We start from the raw sequence: 19,504 nt of genomic DNA on the forward strand, positions 1-19,504 counted from the left end.
TATCTCATAAGCTGGTCGTTGGCCTCAGAGACCACCACTCTACATTGATTGTGTAATAGTTTGAATGTCATAAAATGTTATTTCTGCGAGAACCTGCATTGAGAAAAGCCATACTTCCTTGCCCTCCCGTCGCCTGATTTTATCACCTGTATATTTATTGTACAGTACAAGAATGCATGTTATAGATTAGTGAGGACTGCAGTGGGAAGTCTATGGCTGGCGAATGTGGGAAAATATGACTCAGTCAACAAATTCCAGAGCAGTAGGTTGGTTGTTGTAGCAAAAAAAGAGAGAACCAGGTAGCTCCTTCAAGTCTTGATTATCTAGTCAGTTCTTCAAGCAGCTTCGCCTTCTGACTGGGGAGTGAGAAAACATTTTAGGCATAACTTTAAAAAGAGCCTGGAAGGTTGTACAAAAATGCCAAGAATTGGATTAATTGGCATAATACAAGGTGGTTGGGCACAGTTGGGAAAAGTGTCAGCGTAGGGAGAATCCCCACCAAGAAAGACTGTCTGCGCAATTAGCTATCTGAACTCTAACCCTTCCAGAATAATTAATGAATAACAGAGAGGATCAAGACAAAGACACAAAGTGATTTGGTGTGTGCTAGCAAGTAATACATCAAAGAATGCTGGTAATTGGCCCTGTGGCTTTCATTCTTTGCCCTATTTCTTTCAATTCATTGACTCAAAATAATGGGTTCAGGTTCATTATCAACAGGTTTTAGCTGCAAGAGTACAACACTTCAACAAAGCTGGGATTGTAGCAGTACTGGTGGCTCAGTAAAAAAAAAGTAAAAAAAAAAGTTGTGGACTGGCGCACACTCGCTTGAAAGGGAAAGGAGCGGTGCAAGGCATTAGCTTTGCACTTAATGAAACAGTGGGTATTCACAAACTTTTCCGAGTTTTCTAAGGTTTGGCTTTCCCTACAAGTCACAATGCTGGAATACAGTTGGTATGGGCAGGTATGTATAGCTCCAATTAAAGCTGTCTTATTATAGCATCAGGGATAGAGAGGAAGAGATAGAAAGTGCGCCTTCCAATATAATGAATGAGGCTGAATGCTGGACGCCATGTGTCACAGGTGCAAGTCACTATTTATTTGCCAATAATGGCCGTTTATTGTTGGAAGCATTTATCGGTCCCTAAAAGGGCTGATTTGCTCCATAAATGTGATTACGGGTGGTTCCATTCCCCCCCCCCCACTGGATTTTGTTTGGTTTTGTTTTTTCGCCCAACTAGAAATAGAAAATGCTTAAATATTTGCAGGAAAAGAAAATCTTTTCTGGCTTCGGAAGGTACTGCTGTGGCCACCATTTACCACCATCGCTAATGATGTGGGATAACTTTGGATGAAGAAAAGGCAAGGGAGATTGGAAAGCTAGGGCAGACTTCTTAGTATTCGTTTTGGATGAGTATATAATGTGTACTGTTAACTTTATAAAGCTCTGTGAATGTCATTCAAAAGGTTATTTTGTTCCAGTTTCTTGGCTAAATATTGATCAATTTTGATCAGTTACTGAATAGCTTGGGGAGCTGGGGAAAACCAACATCTGTGTGACGTTATATTTTGGTTTCCCTAGTTTATGAGGCATGCTGTCATTATCAGGACTGTACCATAAACTGGACTTTTTAAAGAAGAAATATGATTGTTTATAATGCATGCACAGCAAAACATTGTTCGTTCAAGAGCAGGCTTAGGAAATTTTCATATGTGATGCTAAAATGCATTTGCTTGTCTGACGTGTATAAATGCTATTATTACAGAGTAGAAAATGGAAGGGATCTATTCGTAAATATACATTCTAATCAAAGTAGCCTTTTCATTGGATTTACAGAAGCGGGAAGTATAAAACTCGATGTATCGCATGTGAAACAGTTGCAGAATATATATTGTGAAATGTTTAAGAATCAGCCTTAGTTCAATGATTGGATGACGTAATTCAAAGATCTTAGGAATCAGGTCAATGAAACTTCAGTCGATTGCAATAAACTTTGGATAAGGCTTTCTGTGAAATAGCTACCAGCACAGCTTTTGTCTCTAGACAATAGTACCATGTGAATGATGTAAAATGATGTGGAATAAGCTATAAAATACTATTTTTTATTTATTTTTTTAAAAGCATCTTTACATTACTTTCCTGCTGCATTATGTTACACACTACAATGTATAATTTTGCATAGAACCAGAAACATTAATAATTAACTAGGAGCTTGCCGTTAGTACATTTAATTATATTCATTGAATGAAAAAATACACAATTTCCTTTATCTGATCTGTTTATGTATAATATTACTTTCGCTCTCTAAATGGTTTACACAACATGCAGTCATAACATCCCTTTCCTGATCTAAACACTCAGTCTTATATCACTGTAAGTTTCTGCAACTTATGGCTAGTTGTCACATGCAAGCTTATCAATTGATGACTGCAACATGATGATGACTTATGCATATAATGTGATAGAACTTCCCCATCGCTGCATATATTATCTCAAGCACAATAATTTTCTAGTTCACACATTTCAGCTGGCAGTCATCATGAAATCGAATAAAATGTGCATATGTGTGAATCAGCCATTAACACACTTTTCTTTCTCTTTTGCTAGTTTCTGGCAACTCAAATATTTTGGTTGATCTCCCCCTTTGTTTGGATAAATCAAATTATAGCGAATGATCATATGCATAAATGTTTTTTCTTCTTTGAAAATTGCTGCAGCTCCTTGTCTGAAATTTATTGTTTGGAATGAAAAGAATCTCAAAACCTGCACCAGAAAAACTGGCATGGAAAGCTCATTTTCAGAGGGAAGCATTGAAACTTTCCCATGTAATGCAGTCCCATTGAACTCAATGAGACTCATGAGTAATGAGCTGACATTCATAGGATTGCACTATTAATATGACATTAATAACTTACTTCTGATGCATGAAAGTAACCAAATCTTTGAAGAATGTGCAGTGGTCACATTCAAAGACAAGGGTGGCCAGAAGTTAGAACAGCTGGGCTTCTTAAATTTCCAGTTGCAGCATTCAACAGTTGATTTCAATATTGTCACTTATGAGCTGTGAATTAAGCTTTAAATATTGCAATACATATCAGCGATTTCTCCCATTTGAGAAGCACTGCACATCAAAGGAGCTGCGCTATGGCATGCCACCTATGGGCAGGTGTCATACTTTAAAAAAAACACCAAAACCCCCCATCTTTTCTCCTTCTCCAAATATGTGGCTTTTAATGAGAAGGGCTATTGAACAGTTTGAAATGCCTTTTTGTTTACTCTAAATCCCTTCCGTTGCATGATTCTTTCTGAAATTCATCCTCAATTTTTAGTTGAATGATTTTGCATTCATATGTTATGGTGTGCATAACAAAAAGACTGAAGACTTATATCTTTGTTAGAAGGGGAAAATAATTGACAGCAGCTGAAGCTGGCATCTTGCAAATAGTTCCTCTGACTTTACGACTAGACTTCTCTGTTACTCACCTGTATCCATGCTGGGTTTTTTTGCTTTCTTCTTTTGTTATATACACTTTACAGCCAAACTAGTTGCGATGCTAAACACCTCATTAGGAAGCCCATCAATGGGACTTATTTCCATCAGTATTGTATTGTATGGAGGTAGGAGGCTTAACCCTCCCCCCTACATTACTCAAATGACAATTTCTCCCTCACAAAGAAGGGCTAACAGCAGCAAGGGGAGGATTTTCATTGGGATCATGGTGAGCAGGGAAAGGGTTAAACCTCCCTTCCCTGCATGCTATGATCCTGATAAAAATTGGGGCCCTTGCAATGGCTCTATCTCTATCTATCTACCTAATCTGTCATCTATCTATCAGCTATCTATATCCATCTATCTATCATCTATCTCTATCTAGCTATCTATCATATATATCTATATTTATCTATCATCTATATCTATCTATCATTTATCATCTCTATCTATTATCTATCATCTATCTATCTATATCTATCTACCTAAACACTAGCTAATGTCCTAACAACACGTTTAGCATCGTGTTGGGCTCTTAGTTTTTTATAACTACTGTGTGTTGCAGGAGTGGCCCTGCATCTCATCCTAACGCTTGAAATCTTATTCAGATATAAATGGTGAAGAGTACTGCTCTCTCCAAAAAAGACTCTGGTTTCTCAGCATTCTCCTTGAAGGCAAATACACGTTGGGCATATTTTTGCATGCAGGAGGGGCTCGATGAGCATGTAGACATTACAGGATACTGACAGTTCTCTGCTAGGGGATACCTGCCTGCGCTTTCTGTATGTAGTACCACCCATGCTTCTCCTCTACAGGGCTGTGCATACAAGTTTCTTATGTTCCAGACACTGAAATATCTATTCAAGGACTCCTTTCTGCATGCTCAACAGATTGTAAGGAGAGGACTGGAATATCATATCCTCCAACATTTCCCCTGATGAAAATAGGGATGCCCTAAATACTCCTAATAATAATAATAATTCTATTATTTATACCCCACCCTTCTAATTGGGTTGCCCCAGCCACTCTGAACAGTTTCCAACATATATAAAAATGTAATAAAGCATTAAATTTTAAAAAGCTTTCATATACAGGTGTGCTTTCAGATGTCTTCAGAGGGGTGTATAGTTACTTATCTCCTTGGCTCAAGGGTGGCATAACTCCGTACCCTCCAACATTTCTCCGATGAAATCAGGTTCAAACTAAGGAAAAGTGGGACATTCTGGGATCAAATCAGAAACCGGGATGGCTTCTGTAAATTTGGGACTGCCCTTGAAAAATAGGGACACTTGGAGGGTCTGGAATATGACCCATATGTGTTAAGAGGATTTTAGACATGCTATAATGCAGAGGTACGTTCATGTCTTCTAAATGTAATGTAGGAAGTTTATCTTGCAGTGCGGGATGGTATATGTCTTTGATTATGAAAATTATTCAGAATTCCAAGGACATCATTGCATTTTAAGGGCTGCTGCGTACTCAGACAGCACGTCTTAATCTCAGTCTAAGATAAACATTTCTGCATCACCATGTACCTGACTGGCTTGCCCTTTTAAATGCACAAAACCTTGATCCATATTCAGGACAGTGGTTTTTTCCCCCCTTTGAGTTTTCCTGCTGTGATGAAAGAGTCATCTCATCCTGTATTAATTTTGTCAGGTATCTTGAATATTATTATGCTATTACTTTTGGAGGCAGCCTGCCAGTACGTATCTGAGCATTTTTCACATCTAAAGCAATAACACTGATAAATATCCCTTTTTTTTTAATGAATTGAATAAAGCTATTTCATCATTATTGTCACCGTTTAAAAATAAACCAAGCAACACACAACTTTTTTCAGGTTGGCATTCCTTCAGAATATGTTGTATTTAATATTTAAGTCCCTAGATTTCAGCAATGCAATCCTATGTAAGCTTACACAGAAGGGATTATACTTCCTTGTAAGGGAGTTTAGGGTGGCAGGCTTCAGTAACTAACTGTGATAGTTTTAAGATAAAATGAAACAACTTTATTTGATACTTTTTTAAAAAAGTGCTCACCACTTATGTCTACTGACCTCTTGTTAAGATGCCGAGGCCTCTTTTAAAACACACTTTAGTTATACTTCAATTGAGCGCCGGAAAAGAAGGGGAATGAAGGGACAGATCTCTTTTTATTCCTTCCCGACACAATGAATCTCTCTCTCTCTCTCTCTCTCTCTCTCTCTCTCTCTGTGTGTGTGTGTGCGTGTAGAATTAACCTCCGAGAAAGCTTCCTTTGAGGTTAATTCCCCCTCTCCTCACTCTGGAAGTGCAGGATGGAATCAACATTCCTTATCTCCCAGCATAAAATGGTAGAATTGGGAGGAATCACAAGGGTCATCGAGTCCAGCCCCCTGCGATGCAGCAATCTTTTGCCCAACATGGGGCTCAAACCCACAGCCCTGAGATGCTCTACCAACTGAACCAGCTTAGCTATGATAGTTGCTACCCTGACCCAACTGGTCAGCTTGAGGGCAGCATGCATGAGTGACTCTTGCCCACCTTTTCCCAGGATTTGGCCAAGGAGACATGATTGTTCTGAACCCCACCCCCCACCCCCAATGATTTTTCTGCAAGGTCAGGGAGTCCCTTTCTTACCACACTCGCTCTCCTGTTTGGTGTCTGCATGAAGAACTTAGCCTGATTGTTTATTCCCCTTCCTTCCCTCCCCCTCCCCTTTTTATGAAGATTACCCGCTCTGGGATCCCACAGCTAATTCTTCCCTGGTCTCCTCGCTGGCCCAAATAGGACTAATTTAGCCAGCTAGCCCTGGTGATCATCTAATGTTTACTGGATGGATTTCCCCCCTAAATTGAATTCTGAATTTATTGTTATTCATGGTTTATACTGTATTTATGCTGTTTTTTGTTGCATCAATTAAGTGTTTTAAATTTGCTGTTAGCCACCCTGAGCCCGGTTTTCTGAAGCAGGAAGGGCGGGGTATAAATAAAAAAATATTATTATTATTATTATTATTATTATTATTATTATTTATTACTTAGATATGGCAGGGATAGGTGGGGGAATTCAGGGTTGTGTTGTATTGTGGGCAAACTTCCAAGGTGGGGCCAGAGGCAATTGGGGAAGGACAAGTGAGGTGACTCTTGCCTTCTCTTCCTCTGGTAACTAAGGGGCATGATTGCAGTTCATGGGCATGTTTCAGCCAAGCAAAAGCACTCAGGGAGGCCTTGCGAGAGTGTCAAGAGTTTGGATGGTCAAAGTCAGTCCATGGGTTGGAGGTTCCCCTCTCCACTTTATGGGATGCTGTTTATTCCTGGGGGGTGGGGTGAATGTTATTATTTCCAGATGGATATTTATTTATTTGCTACATTTATGCACTACCATTATTCCAAGGCGTTCAAGGCGGCACGTATGGTTCTCCTTCTTCCCATTTTATCCTCACAAGAAGACTGTGAGCACCATCATCTCCCAGGCTCCCACAATTTTGTTGTTGTGAGTGCCTGTGGGTACCCAGTCTCCCCCACCCCACTGATTCTGCCCACTGCCTCTGCATGCCACATGCCGTGCGCCGCTGCTGCCTGCCACCTCTATGGCTGCTGCCACCTGCCACGCACCGCAGCCACTGCCTTACCTCTTGCGTTCCAGTGCCGTGTCCTGCACCTCCACCTCAAGCCACTGCAGCAGAGGTGCAGGCCCTGGTCCAGTCACCACCATGGTGCTGGAGCGTGAATGCTGCACCGTCGCATGTGATGTCATGATGTCATGATGTGTGATGTCATCACATCACGACACAGTGTGTGTGTGCGCACTGGGCACCCACTTGTGGGGCCCAAGTTAGGGCCCTTCCTGTGCAGTAGGTTAAGCTGGGAGATGGTGACTGAGATTTGCTTTGTGCATTATTCATTTTAACTTTTAATATTTTTCATCAGACACAAATCATAAGCGTTTTACAACTAGGATTCTCTGAATCCCCTTCCGTGGTTTCCCCAAATATTCTTTTCAAACTGCATCGTATCATATTTCCCATATTTTCTTAAACCTCAATTTTTAACATAATTCTCGCTTCATTGCAAGTGTTTTTAAAATCCTGCCAATGTTTTCAATTGTTTACAGTGTTTTTTGAGGTAACTTTAAAAATTTCCCCATTCTTTATTAAACTTATTGTCCTCTTGATATCTGATTTCCCCAGTCACTTTCACCAATTTGACATAGTCCATCATCTTTATCAGCCATTCTTCTACTTTATGCATTATTCAGCGAAAGGGAAACTTCCCAAATATGTTTGGTCTATATATATATACAATCTATAGTATATCTGTATTTCATTGAGACTTTCTTGTGATGGTTTCGGTTGAGGAAGATGACAATGGGTTCACCTATGCTGTTGTTGGACCTGAAATACAATGACCTCTCCAAAATTCCCTGCCCTAAGCAGATGGGAACTGCTTTGTCCAATATTCTTCAGGGAGAAGAGAAATTCACCAATGGTTTCTTAGGGGTGGGCTTACAGGTAGCAGTGGCAGCAGAATAGCCCTCTCTTTCCCCCTCTCTGTGTTGTCAGCCTGGCCACCATTTTGCACCCCCTACAATTCATTGTTATGGGATGTTGCGGGGGGGGGGGAATGGTGGTTGCCACGAAAAATGGTGGAGAATGTTTAGGAAATGCCTCTTTTTTTCTTGGGGAAGGGGGAACGTTGTGAGGGGGGAAACTTTCTCATGATTTTGTTGAGAGTATTCACATTGGCAGTCTTTAATGGGCGAGGGAGCCATGTTGCAGTGCTCTGTGTGTGCTTATATGTAAATAAAGTAGATTAGCCAAAATGCTGAGTTGCTGAGGTCTGTCACGCAACTGCGAAGACTCTGCTGATTCCTAAGTGTGCTGCTGTCTGTTGGCATTGGTCGCTGTGATGTTCGGGCTGAAGAAGGCTTTTGAAGCTCCCGAACGATCGACCAGGAGGGAGAGAACATGCCAGTCAGGCATGTGTCTCTGCCAGGGTCCTACTCAAGTGTAGACTGAGCTCCTGACACTTCACACACATACTTTTACTACTGGCAGTGGGTTTTTGAGACCAGGGTTGCGGAGCCTGCAGCCTTCCATATGTTGTTGAACATCCATCACTCAGCTCTCGTCAGAATGGCCAGCTGTCAGAATGGTGGGAATTATATCTGCTCTAGCCCTCTGCTCGACTTCTCCCCAACCCTGCTTTATAGTTTCCATGTAGGAAAAATGGCACCCCATCATATGTGAAGTCAGTGGAAATGCATGCTTCTGCTGTGAATACATGGGTTGAGAATTTGAAACCAGTGCTCAGCACCAGTCGGAAATAGTGTGGTTACTGATAAACTCAAGAGTAGCTGTACTAAGGTGGGGCTCCTCAGCTCACAGTCTTGTAACACAGAGTAAATGCTGGTTCTGGGATTAGGAAGTCTCTAATTGAATCTCTAATTAAGAAAGCAGTAATTAATTTACATGCACATGCTCAAGCCATAATGAAATGTACAGCATTTGCTTTGATACAGGGGCTGATTGGTTAACATGCTATTTTCAGTGCCAGCTGCCCAGAGATCTTGAATTACAATTAAACCATTGTAAATCCATCGCTACTGCGGTGCACCCTAACTAATCAGGGTTAAGCAAGTCATGGAGATTTTTTTATATTTTCTAAAATTAAATTTGTTTTTAATTAAGCATAAAAATAGTGACCCTCCCTTCTCGCTTACTCCAGCTTGTTAAAGTATCCTGAGGACACCACTGACATTTTAACATTTCTGGATCTTGCACCACATACACAACGTTTCCCTCCCTCTCGTCTCTTTTACCTCTGATGTGACAATATTTAAGACATTTTAATTACGGAAACTGTGATAGCGTGTGAAAAGGAAAAGTCAACATTGCACATTTGCCTTTCGGTGTTGAAACAGTGCTTGTCACTAAAGATACCAAGCTGAAATTTGCAATGGCTCTCAGTGTCTAATCATAGAATTGCAGAGTTGGGGGGAAAAACCAACGGGCCATCTAGTTCAACCTCTGCTTAAAAACTTTCAAGGAAGGAGAGTCCACAACCTCCAGAAGGAGCCCGTCCCACCATTGAACAGCTCTTACTGTTAGAAAGTTTTTCCAGATTCAGATTCTCTTTTCTACTGCAACTGGATTATTCTGCTCAAGTCTGTCTTCTGCTTTTATCAGATATGGGTTGTTGTCCCCTCTCCCCCATATATGTCAGGGACCGTGCTGAGGAGGGCTGCGCTGAGGAGGAATTGTGGGAGCCTCCCCCTCCCCTTGATCCTGATCAGGATCCTGAATCTTCCCAGGAGCAGTATAGATTTGGAACAGTGGTTTGCAGAGGGACATAGTTCAGAAGGCAGAAGCTGGGAAATACTGGATGGGGAACAGCTAGGAGAAGAAGCAGTGGGAGAGCGAGAGTTAACAGATTCACTGTCTCTGGAAAGCATTCCTCTCCTCTCCCAAGAAGAGGAGCTGATAAGGTGGTGGAAAAGAAAGCACAGAGATTACGAGCTCAGATTACAGGAAGCAGTAGTGACATGGGTGACTAGGGAGGAAGTGGGTGGAGCCCTTAATTGGGAGCACCGCCATTCCTAGGAAATGGATTCTTTGTTCTCTCGCTGTAATCATTAAAGTTTCTAACTGGTAAGAAGACTCATTTTCCTTTGTTCTGTTTATCTACTGCCAAGGGCGGGGGGGGGGGGGGGAGCCGATTCCCTGAAGCCTGACAATATATCACAGTTCATGCTAGACTTGTCTATCACTGCCATCAACAGATATTTGCCACCAACAAATCAGTTGCCTTTCTTATGTGTCCCCTTTCAAAGGGGCAGAAACACTACACCAGTTTCCTGGCAGTTGGATCATTATTGATTCTGACAGTACATTTGCACCATGTCTCCCCTCCCCTTCTTCATCTTGGTAAGCAAAAGTGGCCCACCTGCTCAGAACCTAGTGCATAATGGGTCTGCCTCGCCTATCACATTCTAATATGGAAGTCTTTTCTCAATCCCGAACATAACGTCCTGTTTCTGTGACCTCTCTTTAGAAAAACAATCAGGTCTCCATGTTCTTTCCCACAAGTCCAAGTGTTTGGGCCAAACGAAGCATTTGGTCCATTCATGTATATAGCATGTATATAATTCACTGAGGAAAAATACAAAGATTAGGAAGACCGGGATCCAAGAATCCTAAAAGAGCATAAGAGAATAAAGTATCTTTATATGCACACCATGTAACTTGGACATTGTCAGATTTGGAGAAATAATTTAGAGATAGAAATCGGAATAAAATCATTCACCAGATTGCAATCCACTGTCAGGTTGTAATGTTAATTTTGGGAAATCTGAAATGCTACCACTTAACTCAGATAAAAGGATAATAAATAGAACTTCTGGTTTCTCGATTTAGATGGTTAAGATTCACTCTCCCTCTTTTCCTTTGTTCTGTACAAATTACACTACAGCCATCCTCTTAATTATTTTCATTCTATAATCTTTGGGCTGGAACTCTATTTAAAGCAAGTTCTAAATATAGCGTAGTGAAATTTTATGTCCCTGAGCAATTATGGTATAGAGCTCAACATATTTATTTCTAGACCTACACAGCTGATCTTTGTTAAAGCATAAGATTTATTTTCACTTCAAATTAGTAATTTCAGAGTATACATTTCGCAAAGCTTTCTTAACTACATGTAACGGTTAATCCATTTTCTTTAGATGACTGTTACATTTGTACTGCATAAGATGGTATATGGCCGAGATGTTTAAAAGATTAATGGCTAGGCGGAGAGAATCATTTTGTGAAACAATGCAGTTTACTACACCAGCTTCTACATAGATCATGAAAAACAAGTGTATATATGCACACAGTGTGTGATATTAGAACACCAGTTGAAGTTGTGTGACACAAATGACTGGTTATTTTATTATTTGGGGGGTTGCTATTATTATTTTTTTTGGTAACACATTGGCTATCACACTCAGGTATACTGAATCAGATTTCTTGAAGAGGTCACACTGAGCCAGCCACTGTATAAAACTGTATAGGGATGTGGGTGGTGCGGTAGTCTAAACCACTGAGCCTCTTGGGCTTACCGACCAGAAGGTTAGCGGTTCGAATCCCCATGACGGGTTGAGCTCTTGTTGCTCTGTCCCAGCTCCTGCCAACCTAGCAGTTCGAAAGTATGCCAGTGCAAGTAAACAAATAGGCACTGCTGTGGCAGGAAGGTAAACAGCATTTCCGTGTGCTCTGGTTTCCATCATGGTGTTCTGTTGCACCGGAAGTGGTTTAGTCATGCTGGCCACATGACCCAGAAAGCTGTCTGTGGACAAACGCCAGCTCTGAAAGAGTGATGAGCGCCGCAACCCCATAGTCACTTTTGACTGGACTTAACCGTCCATGGGTCCTTTACCTTTACCTTTTTACTTTAGAACCAGCATGGTGGCTAGAGATATAGCACTCCCAAAGTATTACAGCTTATGGCCTGAAAAATGGAGGGGGACAGGTTCCACACCATCCCAGATGATAACACTGTAAAATTACCCTGTATAAGGTTATGGCATGTGAAGAACTGGTACCCCACAAACAGGGTAGCAGTGTCATGAAGCAGTGGCCAAAGATGACATTTAGTAAAGGGTGTGTTCCCTGGAGGAATGTGTCATGGCTAAAAATTGGCCGCTGTTTCTTTAATGCTAAAAGAACTAAGTCAGCATGAGTCAGCGGCCTACAATGACTCACGCAACCTTTCACCAAATTGTACCTGTATATATAGAGTGGTCAGTGTTAGTGTTTGGTGTGGGTTGGTGGGATGGTAGAAAACTGGTTGCGTTTGGTGTGTGTAAAAGCTGCCGGTCATGGTTGGAGAAGAAGACTTTTTAAGAATAAAAGCAGCAATACTCTGCAAGAATACTTTCCTCAAAGACTCTTCTGTGCCGACTAAGGTCCGAGGACTAGGCAAAGGAGTAAAAAGGAGGTCAGAAACTTTTCCCTTTTCAAACACTGACAAAATGGCCCATGACAGCACAAGTGAAAGTTGTGGTCTGATCCTATGCAGAGTTGAGCATGCTGAAGCCTATTGATCGACTTGAGTGCACAACCTCGTACAAAAGCCCTCTGTTTCTTGAGTTGCAACCCAACTAAGGCATATTCTTAATAGACCCACTGAAGTAACTTCGGTTTGTCATTTTCATTTATTTCAATGTGTCTACCTGGAGTAAGTCGGATACAATATCATACCCACAAATGTCCTGGGGGCAAAAAAAGGCCCATTCCATTTTTGGGGGTGCCCTGCCCCAGAAAAACACTTTCTCAGAGGGAAATTGTGATGCAAAATCACATGAGATCACAGTGGCCAAAATGGCTGCTATTTTGAAGGAAAAGTGGAAAGATGGCGTCTGGGAAGATGGGGTCACAGTTGTTCCCTAAAAGGTGTTGGAGGGTATACATTATACATGCTTTACATTATAATAGAGATTTTTGGGGGTATTGTTACATTCATTGGTTAATGGATTATTAGCTGACCGAGCTTCTGTGATGTGTTCATTGATAACTTGTCCATCCCTAGTTTCAACAGTCTTGATAAGACAACAAGTCTTGAAAAGACAATAAACACCCATGGGCTCCAATGTATAGTGGGATCAGACTGGACAGTGCTACTCTAAATGTGGGTGGCATCGTGACAATAGGGGTGAAAACATCAGACGAAGCAAACTATGTTGTGCCTCCTTCTGCAAGTTGCATTCAGCAGGTATCACGGGACAGCAGAGAGATGAGGACCAAAATGTTCACAATGGAGTGAAAATTGGTGAGGCAACCTTATCTCCCATTCAACCTAGGATGAGTTTCACGTTTGAATGTCAGGCTTTCGAAAGATGCTTTGCTTTCTCAGCATCTCAAGTAGGGAGTTACAGCCTAAATGTCTTCATTTCCCCTGGGATAAACTACTCTGGACCCCACTGGTCTAGGAATATAGAGTTCCTAACTCACATGCTCTCAGATACCCCTTAGCCGATTCAGAAGCTTCTTGCATTTTCATGTCAGATACTCCCTGAAATAATTTGCAACCAAATTATGAACAACAACAGAAATCCTGCTTTATCTTCATATTTAATAATGTGATACTAGGTTGCTATATTCCTACCCGCTACCCAAGTCGAATTAATAAAACTTATCTGTCTATTTGATTTCCACAATGCTTATTTGTGATGTAGTCTGCAAAAATGCTCAAAGGGTTAAATTAAACATGAAATAGCAAGCAAGAACATTTGGAGGAGCCAAAAAGAGTCATATTTAAGTTCTTTTTAAAAAGCCTTTCTGTGGGATAATTCCAAACTGCAGAGTTCCTGTTTTATTTAATAATGCTAATTTCATTCTTCGTGATAAAACTTAATTCTTTTAAATTTAATTCTTAGAATTAACAGAAGAAATGTCCTGCCATCTGTCTCAAAGAGGACTCAGAACAATTCCTTTACTGCATGCCCGAATATTGTTTCAACTCTTCCGTTTACATGAGAGCCTTATCATTGGGCTTTAAGTCTTGGAGAGCATCTTTAATGCTAATACCATTGATTTCATAATGTGAAACATTGCATTTTTAAAAAAAAAAAAATCATGTCGCTGTAATTGGATTTGAAACATCAATGGACTTGATTCTAAAAGACATGTTTATGCCTTACAAAGGCTTTTCCAAGTGACCACACAAGCAAGTACAGCTCTCTGCTTCAAGTTTATCATATATAAAATAGCACAGACCTAAAGTTATAGAACAAAATCTGTTCAAATAACTGTGAAAAAGATGTGCCGGGTAGGAAGGTTAGGAGGTCAACGCCCCTGTTCACTTGCTGCTTGTAACATGAAAACAATGGCGGTATTCAGTAAAATTAAAATGTGATGCTTGAAAAACTTGAATGAACATAGAATGCTGTCACAAGATGTGGCTAGAAGCAGTACACAAAATATTGTGTGCTTATGGCATGTAGAAAACTCCCCTAACCTGGTATACCCTGCAGAAGTTTTGGGATTAAAACTCTCGGCAGTCCCAGCTAGGAGAGCTGTGCTAACTGCAGCTCATGAAAGTTGTAGTCGAAAACATCTGAAAGCCACCAGGGTGACGTATAGGTCCTACCCAAACAGCTATTTAGAATATATGAGGAAACATTTCTGAACCTAGTCTGTTGTACAGGCACCAAAAATCATAGAACTGGGTAGCGGATCAGGACCATAGCTATGCATGGACTTGTTGGACCTCTGCACCTCCAGGATCTTTCTGGTCCTTGCCTTCAATGTTCTTCTTTCTTTTCTTTAAAAAATAATTCAGTATCTCCAGTTATCAAAGGCACCATGTCTCTCAATACCAGTAGTGAAGAATGACAACAGGAGAGTCCAGCTGCTGTCATGTCCAATTTTCAGGGCTTCTCATTGGCATCAGACTGGCCACTGTGGGATACAAGATGTTGGGTTAGATATTGTTTCCAGCAGGATGCTTTTTCATGTTATGTTCCAATTCTTATTTCTAATGCATGAAACAAAGGGAAATGGGCAGGTAGCATTTCCCCCCAACTGCCCAGGGCAGAGTAAATCTGTTCCTGCTTTCCATTGTTTGAGGTTAATGAGCAGAGGCATTATTGGCTGGCCAGGACACAGCAGTGTCTTGCACCGTTCGCCTCCATTGCATGTACTGACCGATGAAGGGAGAAGGGGACAGGATTTCCGCACTTCTTCATAGCAATCATTTTGCTCCAGTAGGAGCTTGGAGGAGGCGGGGGGGTCACAGTTCTCCCCCCACTTTTCTACCCACACACAGAAACTACACCAGCGATTTTGGCTTAAGACCCATTTTTTATAGTAGTTGTCTTACTAATGTCCTGCTCTTTGGATGGTCTTGCTGCCTGTTGGTGAGCCATGCCATCATGTAGAACAGGAATAGCCAATGAGGTGTCCTCCAGCTGCAGACGGGGGTGGCGCTGTGGTCTAAACCACTGAGTCTCTTGGGCTTCCCGATCGGAAGGTTGGTGGTTCAAATCTCCGCGACGGAGTGAGCTCCCATTGCTTTGTCCCGGCTTCCGCCAACCTAGCAGTTTGAAAGCACACCAGTACAAGTAGATAAATAGGTACCACTGTGGCGGGAAGGTAAACGGTGTTTCTGTGCACTCTAGTTTCTGTCACGGTGTTATGTTGCAACAGAAGCAGTTTAGTCATGCTGTCCACATGATTCAGAAAGCTATCTGTGGACAAACGACAGCTCCCTCGGCCTGAAAGCCACCCCATAGCTGCCTTTGACTGGACGTAACCATCCAGGGGTCCTTTACCTTTAGCTTTTTACATTACCTCCAGCTGTTGTTGGACTCCATCTCCCATCAGACCCAGCCAGCAGATCAGGGATGATGGGAGTTGGAGTCTAACTACAACTGCAAGGCAATGTATTGACTACTAATGAGAAGAACCATTTTAGGAAGTGCTGTTTTTCTAGGAAAAGAGGTGTTGGAACTCACCTTGGACCCTTGTTCTCTTAGAATGGCAATGGCGCCCACCTGAGAGGTGCCGTAATTGAGTTCCAGCTGAAAAGAAGCCCTGCTTTTTGGGATGTTGGCAAAGGATTGATGCTGCTACCCTATACTTATTTACCTGGGAGCAGGTCCCTCAGGCCTCCACACACGTCAGAACGTTACTGCTATATGTTCTTCTATCCCACCCCTGAATCATGGAATTAAACCCAGTGCTAATGTTATCTTTTGCTGTTCCTTTGGCCTTAAAATATATGGCTGAAAAGGTTACGAGTACAGCTGCTGAAGGAAATGGCAATTTGCCTTTCATCACATAATATGACTCGGAATGAATTGCATATAGCTGCATGGAGTAAGTGGGTTTGGGTAAGGCTGGCATTGCAGTGCTGTTGGTCAAAAGCCAGGAAGGCAGGCCTCCTGGAACCTCAAAAGACTTGTTCACACGTTGCACCGAACACAGGTTCAAGCTGTCTCTACACAGGTACAAGTGTTTGTGTGAAAGTATGTATGTTCGCAATAGCAATGATGCTTTCTGTTGCTTTTATAATTTTGTTATTTGGTGGACTTAATATGACTTAGTTATTTATTGTAAAAAATTATTTCTATGTAACCTCCCCACCCCACCCCCCACAGGGAAAAAATGCAGACTTTTTCTTCTATATTTTGTATTCTCTTAATTTAAATAAAGCAAAGTGTTATGAAAAGGGGAGCTTGTTGTTTTGTGCAGCCCAACCGTTCTGTACACGAAGTGTCCCATGTGAAAAACTGTGCTAGTGTAAAGTGCATTTATTTGTACTGGAGAATTGCATTGCAAAATTCAGAAAAGTGCAACTTTTGAAGGATGGCTTTTTTTTATTCATGTGTTGCTTTCAGAGAGTGTGGATTAGATAGGTTCGCCTTTAAATGGGAATTTCTCTACTGTCCCTATTCACAGAGTCAGTTCTATCAAACTGAGTGAGGCTGAATCCCAGGTAAATGAGGTAAGCCTTTATCCTCAACTGATGTTTAGGCTTTCTGAATGGTAGATGTTAGCTCCAACAGTTGAACTACTGTGGTCCTGATGGCAAAGACAGAGATAATATAGATGGGTTAATTCACTGCATTGCCTTATGATGATTTCGTTCTTTCCATCATAATGGCTAAGGTAGCCTGTATACAATTACTTTCTTTTTTTAAAAAAGTAAGTCTAAATTATTGGTGCCAGTGTATACCATGGCTTTATTTTGCTTTCTTTTTTTCAAAAGACTGTTGACTGATCAATACAAATGGTGACATTATTCCATAAGTGGTAGTAAGATGTGAATGCATACGTCTGTTGAAAAGGCTGTCATGGTCTCTGCTGGGTCTCTGCACAAATGTGTTTAAAAATAGGACTTCCTGTCAGTACTTCAAGTGTGTGTAGCAGGAGATAATTAATGAGTCAAACCTTTTCTCTGTTTGTTGCTCTCTTTCTTAACTCACTGTGATCTGGCATATATTTTGTCCTTTGTTGAAAGATGGCCACTTGTGAGATAGCAGCTGATCTGTTTGTGAGGCTCCCTAAGTACTTAAATATACCAAAAAAAGGAGAGAGAAAAGAGTGGGGAAGAACCTTACACAATTTTTGTTGTTTTTATTAGGAAACAATCCTTCTGCGGTAGCTCACAATGTGAATTGTGCTGGTGACCATGAGTGGCGAGACAACATCAGAAGAAACTGAGGAAGGGCAGTCATGCACTTTTTCAATAGGAAGGCACAACAGACTGATCATAAAGGCACATGCCTCTTGCATCCCCCTCAAGCTACTCTGCCAGTGCGCCCCCCCATGCACCTGGGGCTATTACCCCGGAAGCCCCCCACCCCTGCTGTGCCCCTGCCTCTGAGTGCTCTCTTTCCTTGTTTTAAATGACACACATGTGCTCACCATTCTTGGAGCTTGGCAATCCTTTACATTCACTAGTTCCCAAAAATGTGACAAAAAGACAGTCCATCAGCCATTTTAGAAATACGATCTGCCCTTCACTGGAAGCCCCTACCACATTGTTGATAGACCAAGTCCTCTTTAAAAAACAACAACCCCAAAACCAAACTGAGGAGAGTCGAAACCCTGCCCATTCCACAGGGTCTTGCATATCAAATTAGGTATTGCTTTAGAAAAAACTTTGGTGCTTATCTACGCATGCTCTTAGGGATGCGAGTGGCGCTGTGGGTTAAACCACAGAGCCTAGGACTTCCCAATCAGAAGGTCGGTGGTTCAAATCCCCGCGATGGGGTGAGCTCCCGTTGCTCAGTCCCTGCTCCTGCCAACCTAGCAGTTCAAATGCACGTCAAAGTGCAAGTAGATAAATAGGTACCGCCAGAAGTGGCTTAGTCATGCTGGCCACATGACTTGGAAGCTGTACACCGGCTCCCTCGGCCAATAAAGCAAGATGAGCGTCGCTACCCCAGAGTCGGCCATGACTGGACCTAATGGTCAGGGGTCCCTTTACCTTTACCTTTACGCATGCTCTTGCACAATGTTCTGAATACAAATCTTTTTTAAAGGTGGCATTTAAACTTCAAACAGAGCTTGTGTTTGGAAGATGAAAGCCGTGAGGGGCTTGTTGTAATACATTCTCTCTGTCTGACTGCTGTAAAATTGTAGAAAACGAAGTACATTGGTTGAAAACTTTATCTTTCAAACTTTTTGCCAGTTTTCTCCCCCCTCAGTTGTAAGCCGACAGCTGGAGCCTGGCTCACAAACAAAGCACGCATGTTAATCCTGTACCCACCTATGTTCATCAAACATATGGCTGAGTTGGTAGTCTTGTCACATGTAAGCTACATATATTGTTGCTTTAATGTATTCCCTCACTACTTTGATAAAAGCCTTAAGATGTTGTGACAGGCCCTTTGATATTTTCTTCTGATGTTACTGTGTTCGTTTCTTCTCCTACTACTTCTTCTTCTTCCTCCTCCTCCAAAATTTCCTATTTTGCATAAACATGAGCAGGCGAGACAGCTCTAGCTATGGGTAAAATCATCATGTTTTATCAGTAAAAAGGCAAAGGGCAAGGGATATGCTCTCCTCTCTCTTTTAGCTAAACTCATAGAAACTCAGCAAAATGTCTCCTGCATCTGTTTACATTTGTCATCCCCATCAGATGTCATCCTTTACATATGATGATGATGATGGAACCACATAGAACAACCGACAGGACTGTCAAAATTGTTAGGGTACTCCCATAACAAATAGAAATCTGAACTTTTGTGCAAATATAATCCCTAACAACCTAAAAGTTTGAGCCTTAAACAGGTTAATCTCTACATTTTTTTAAATCACAGGGGCATGAAGTCTATTGTATACGAGAGACAGGGTAACTACTGGCCTCCTAATGTTGTACGCTGTTATGTGTGCCGGCGTGGTTGCTCAAGAGCGAACAGGCAAGACTCCCACTGGTCTTTTCAAGGATTTATTATCTGTCCAAAACCTTTACAGAGCAGAGCGTCTCAATTCCATGTCTGCTCAGTTGCTAGCAGAATCTGGGAGTGGGTGGTCCTTAA

At 41.6% G+C, this 19,504-nt stretch overlaps 1 protein-coding gene across 3 annotated transcripts in view; it reads left to right on the forward strand.

Annotated features, from left to right (window-relative positions):
- The first annotated feature begins 777 nt into the window (after positions 1 to 777).
- TFEC (transcription factor EC) overlaps positions 778 to 19,504 on the forward strand; it is a 63,465-nt gene continuing 44,738 nt past the window's right edge. Inside the window, exon 1 of one of the 3 annotated variants that reach the window (XM_053407392.1) lies at positions 778 to 964. In XM_053407392.1, the coding sequence (XP_053263367.1) occupies positions 872 to 964 (93 nt within the window). In that variant the 5' untranslated portion in view covers positions 778 to 871. The remainder of the gene's footprint in view (positions 965 to 19,504) is intronic. The other 2 variants (XM_053407391.1, XM_053407390.1) reach the window with 2 other exon arrangements.

This window comes from Podarcis raffonei, chromosome 10 (genome assembly GCF_027172205.1).
Source record: "Podarcis raffonei isolate rPodRaf1 chromosome 10, rPodRaf1.pri, whole genome shotgun sequence".
NCBI classification, from domain to species: Eukaryota; Metazoa; Chordata; class Lepidosauria; order Squamata; family Lacertidae; genus Podarcis; species Podarcis raffonei.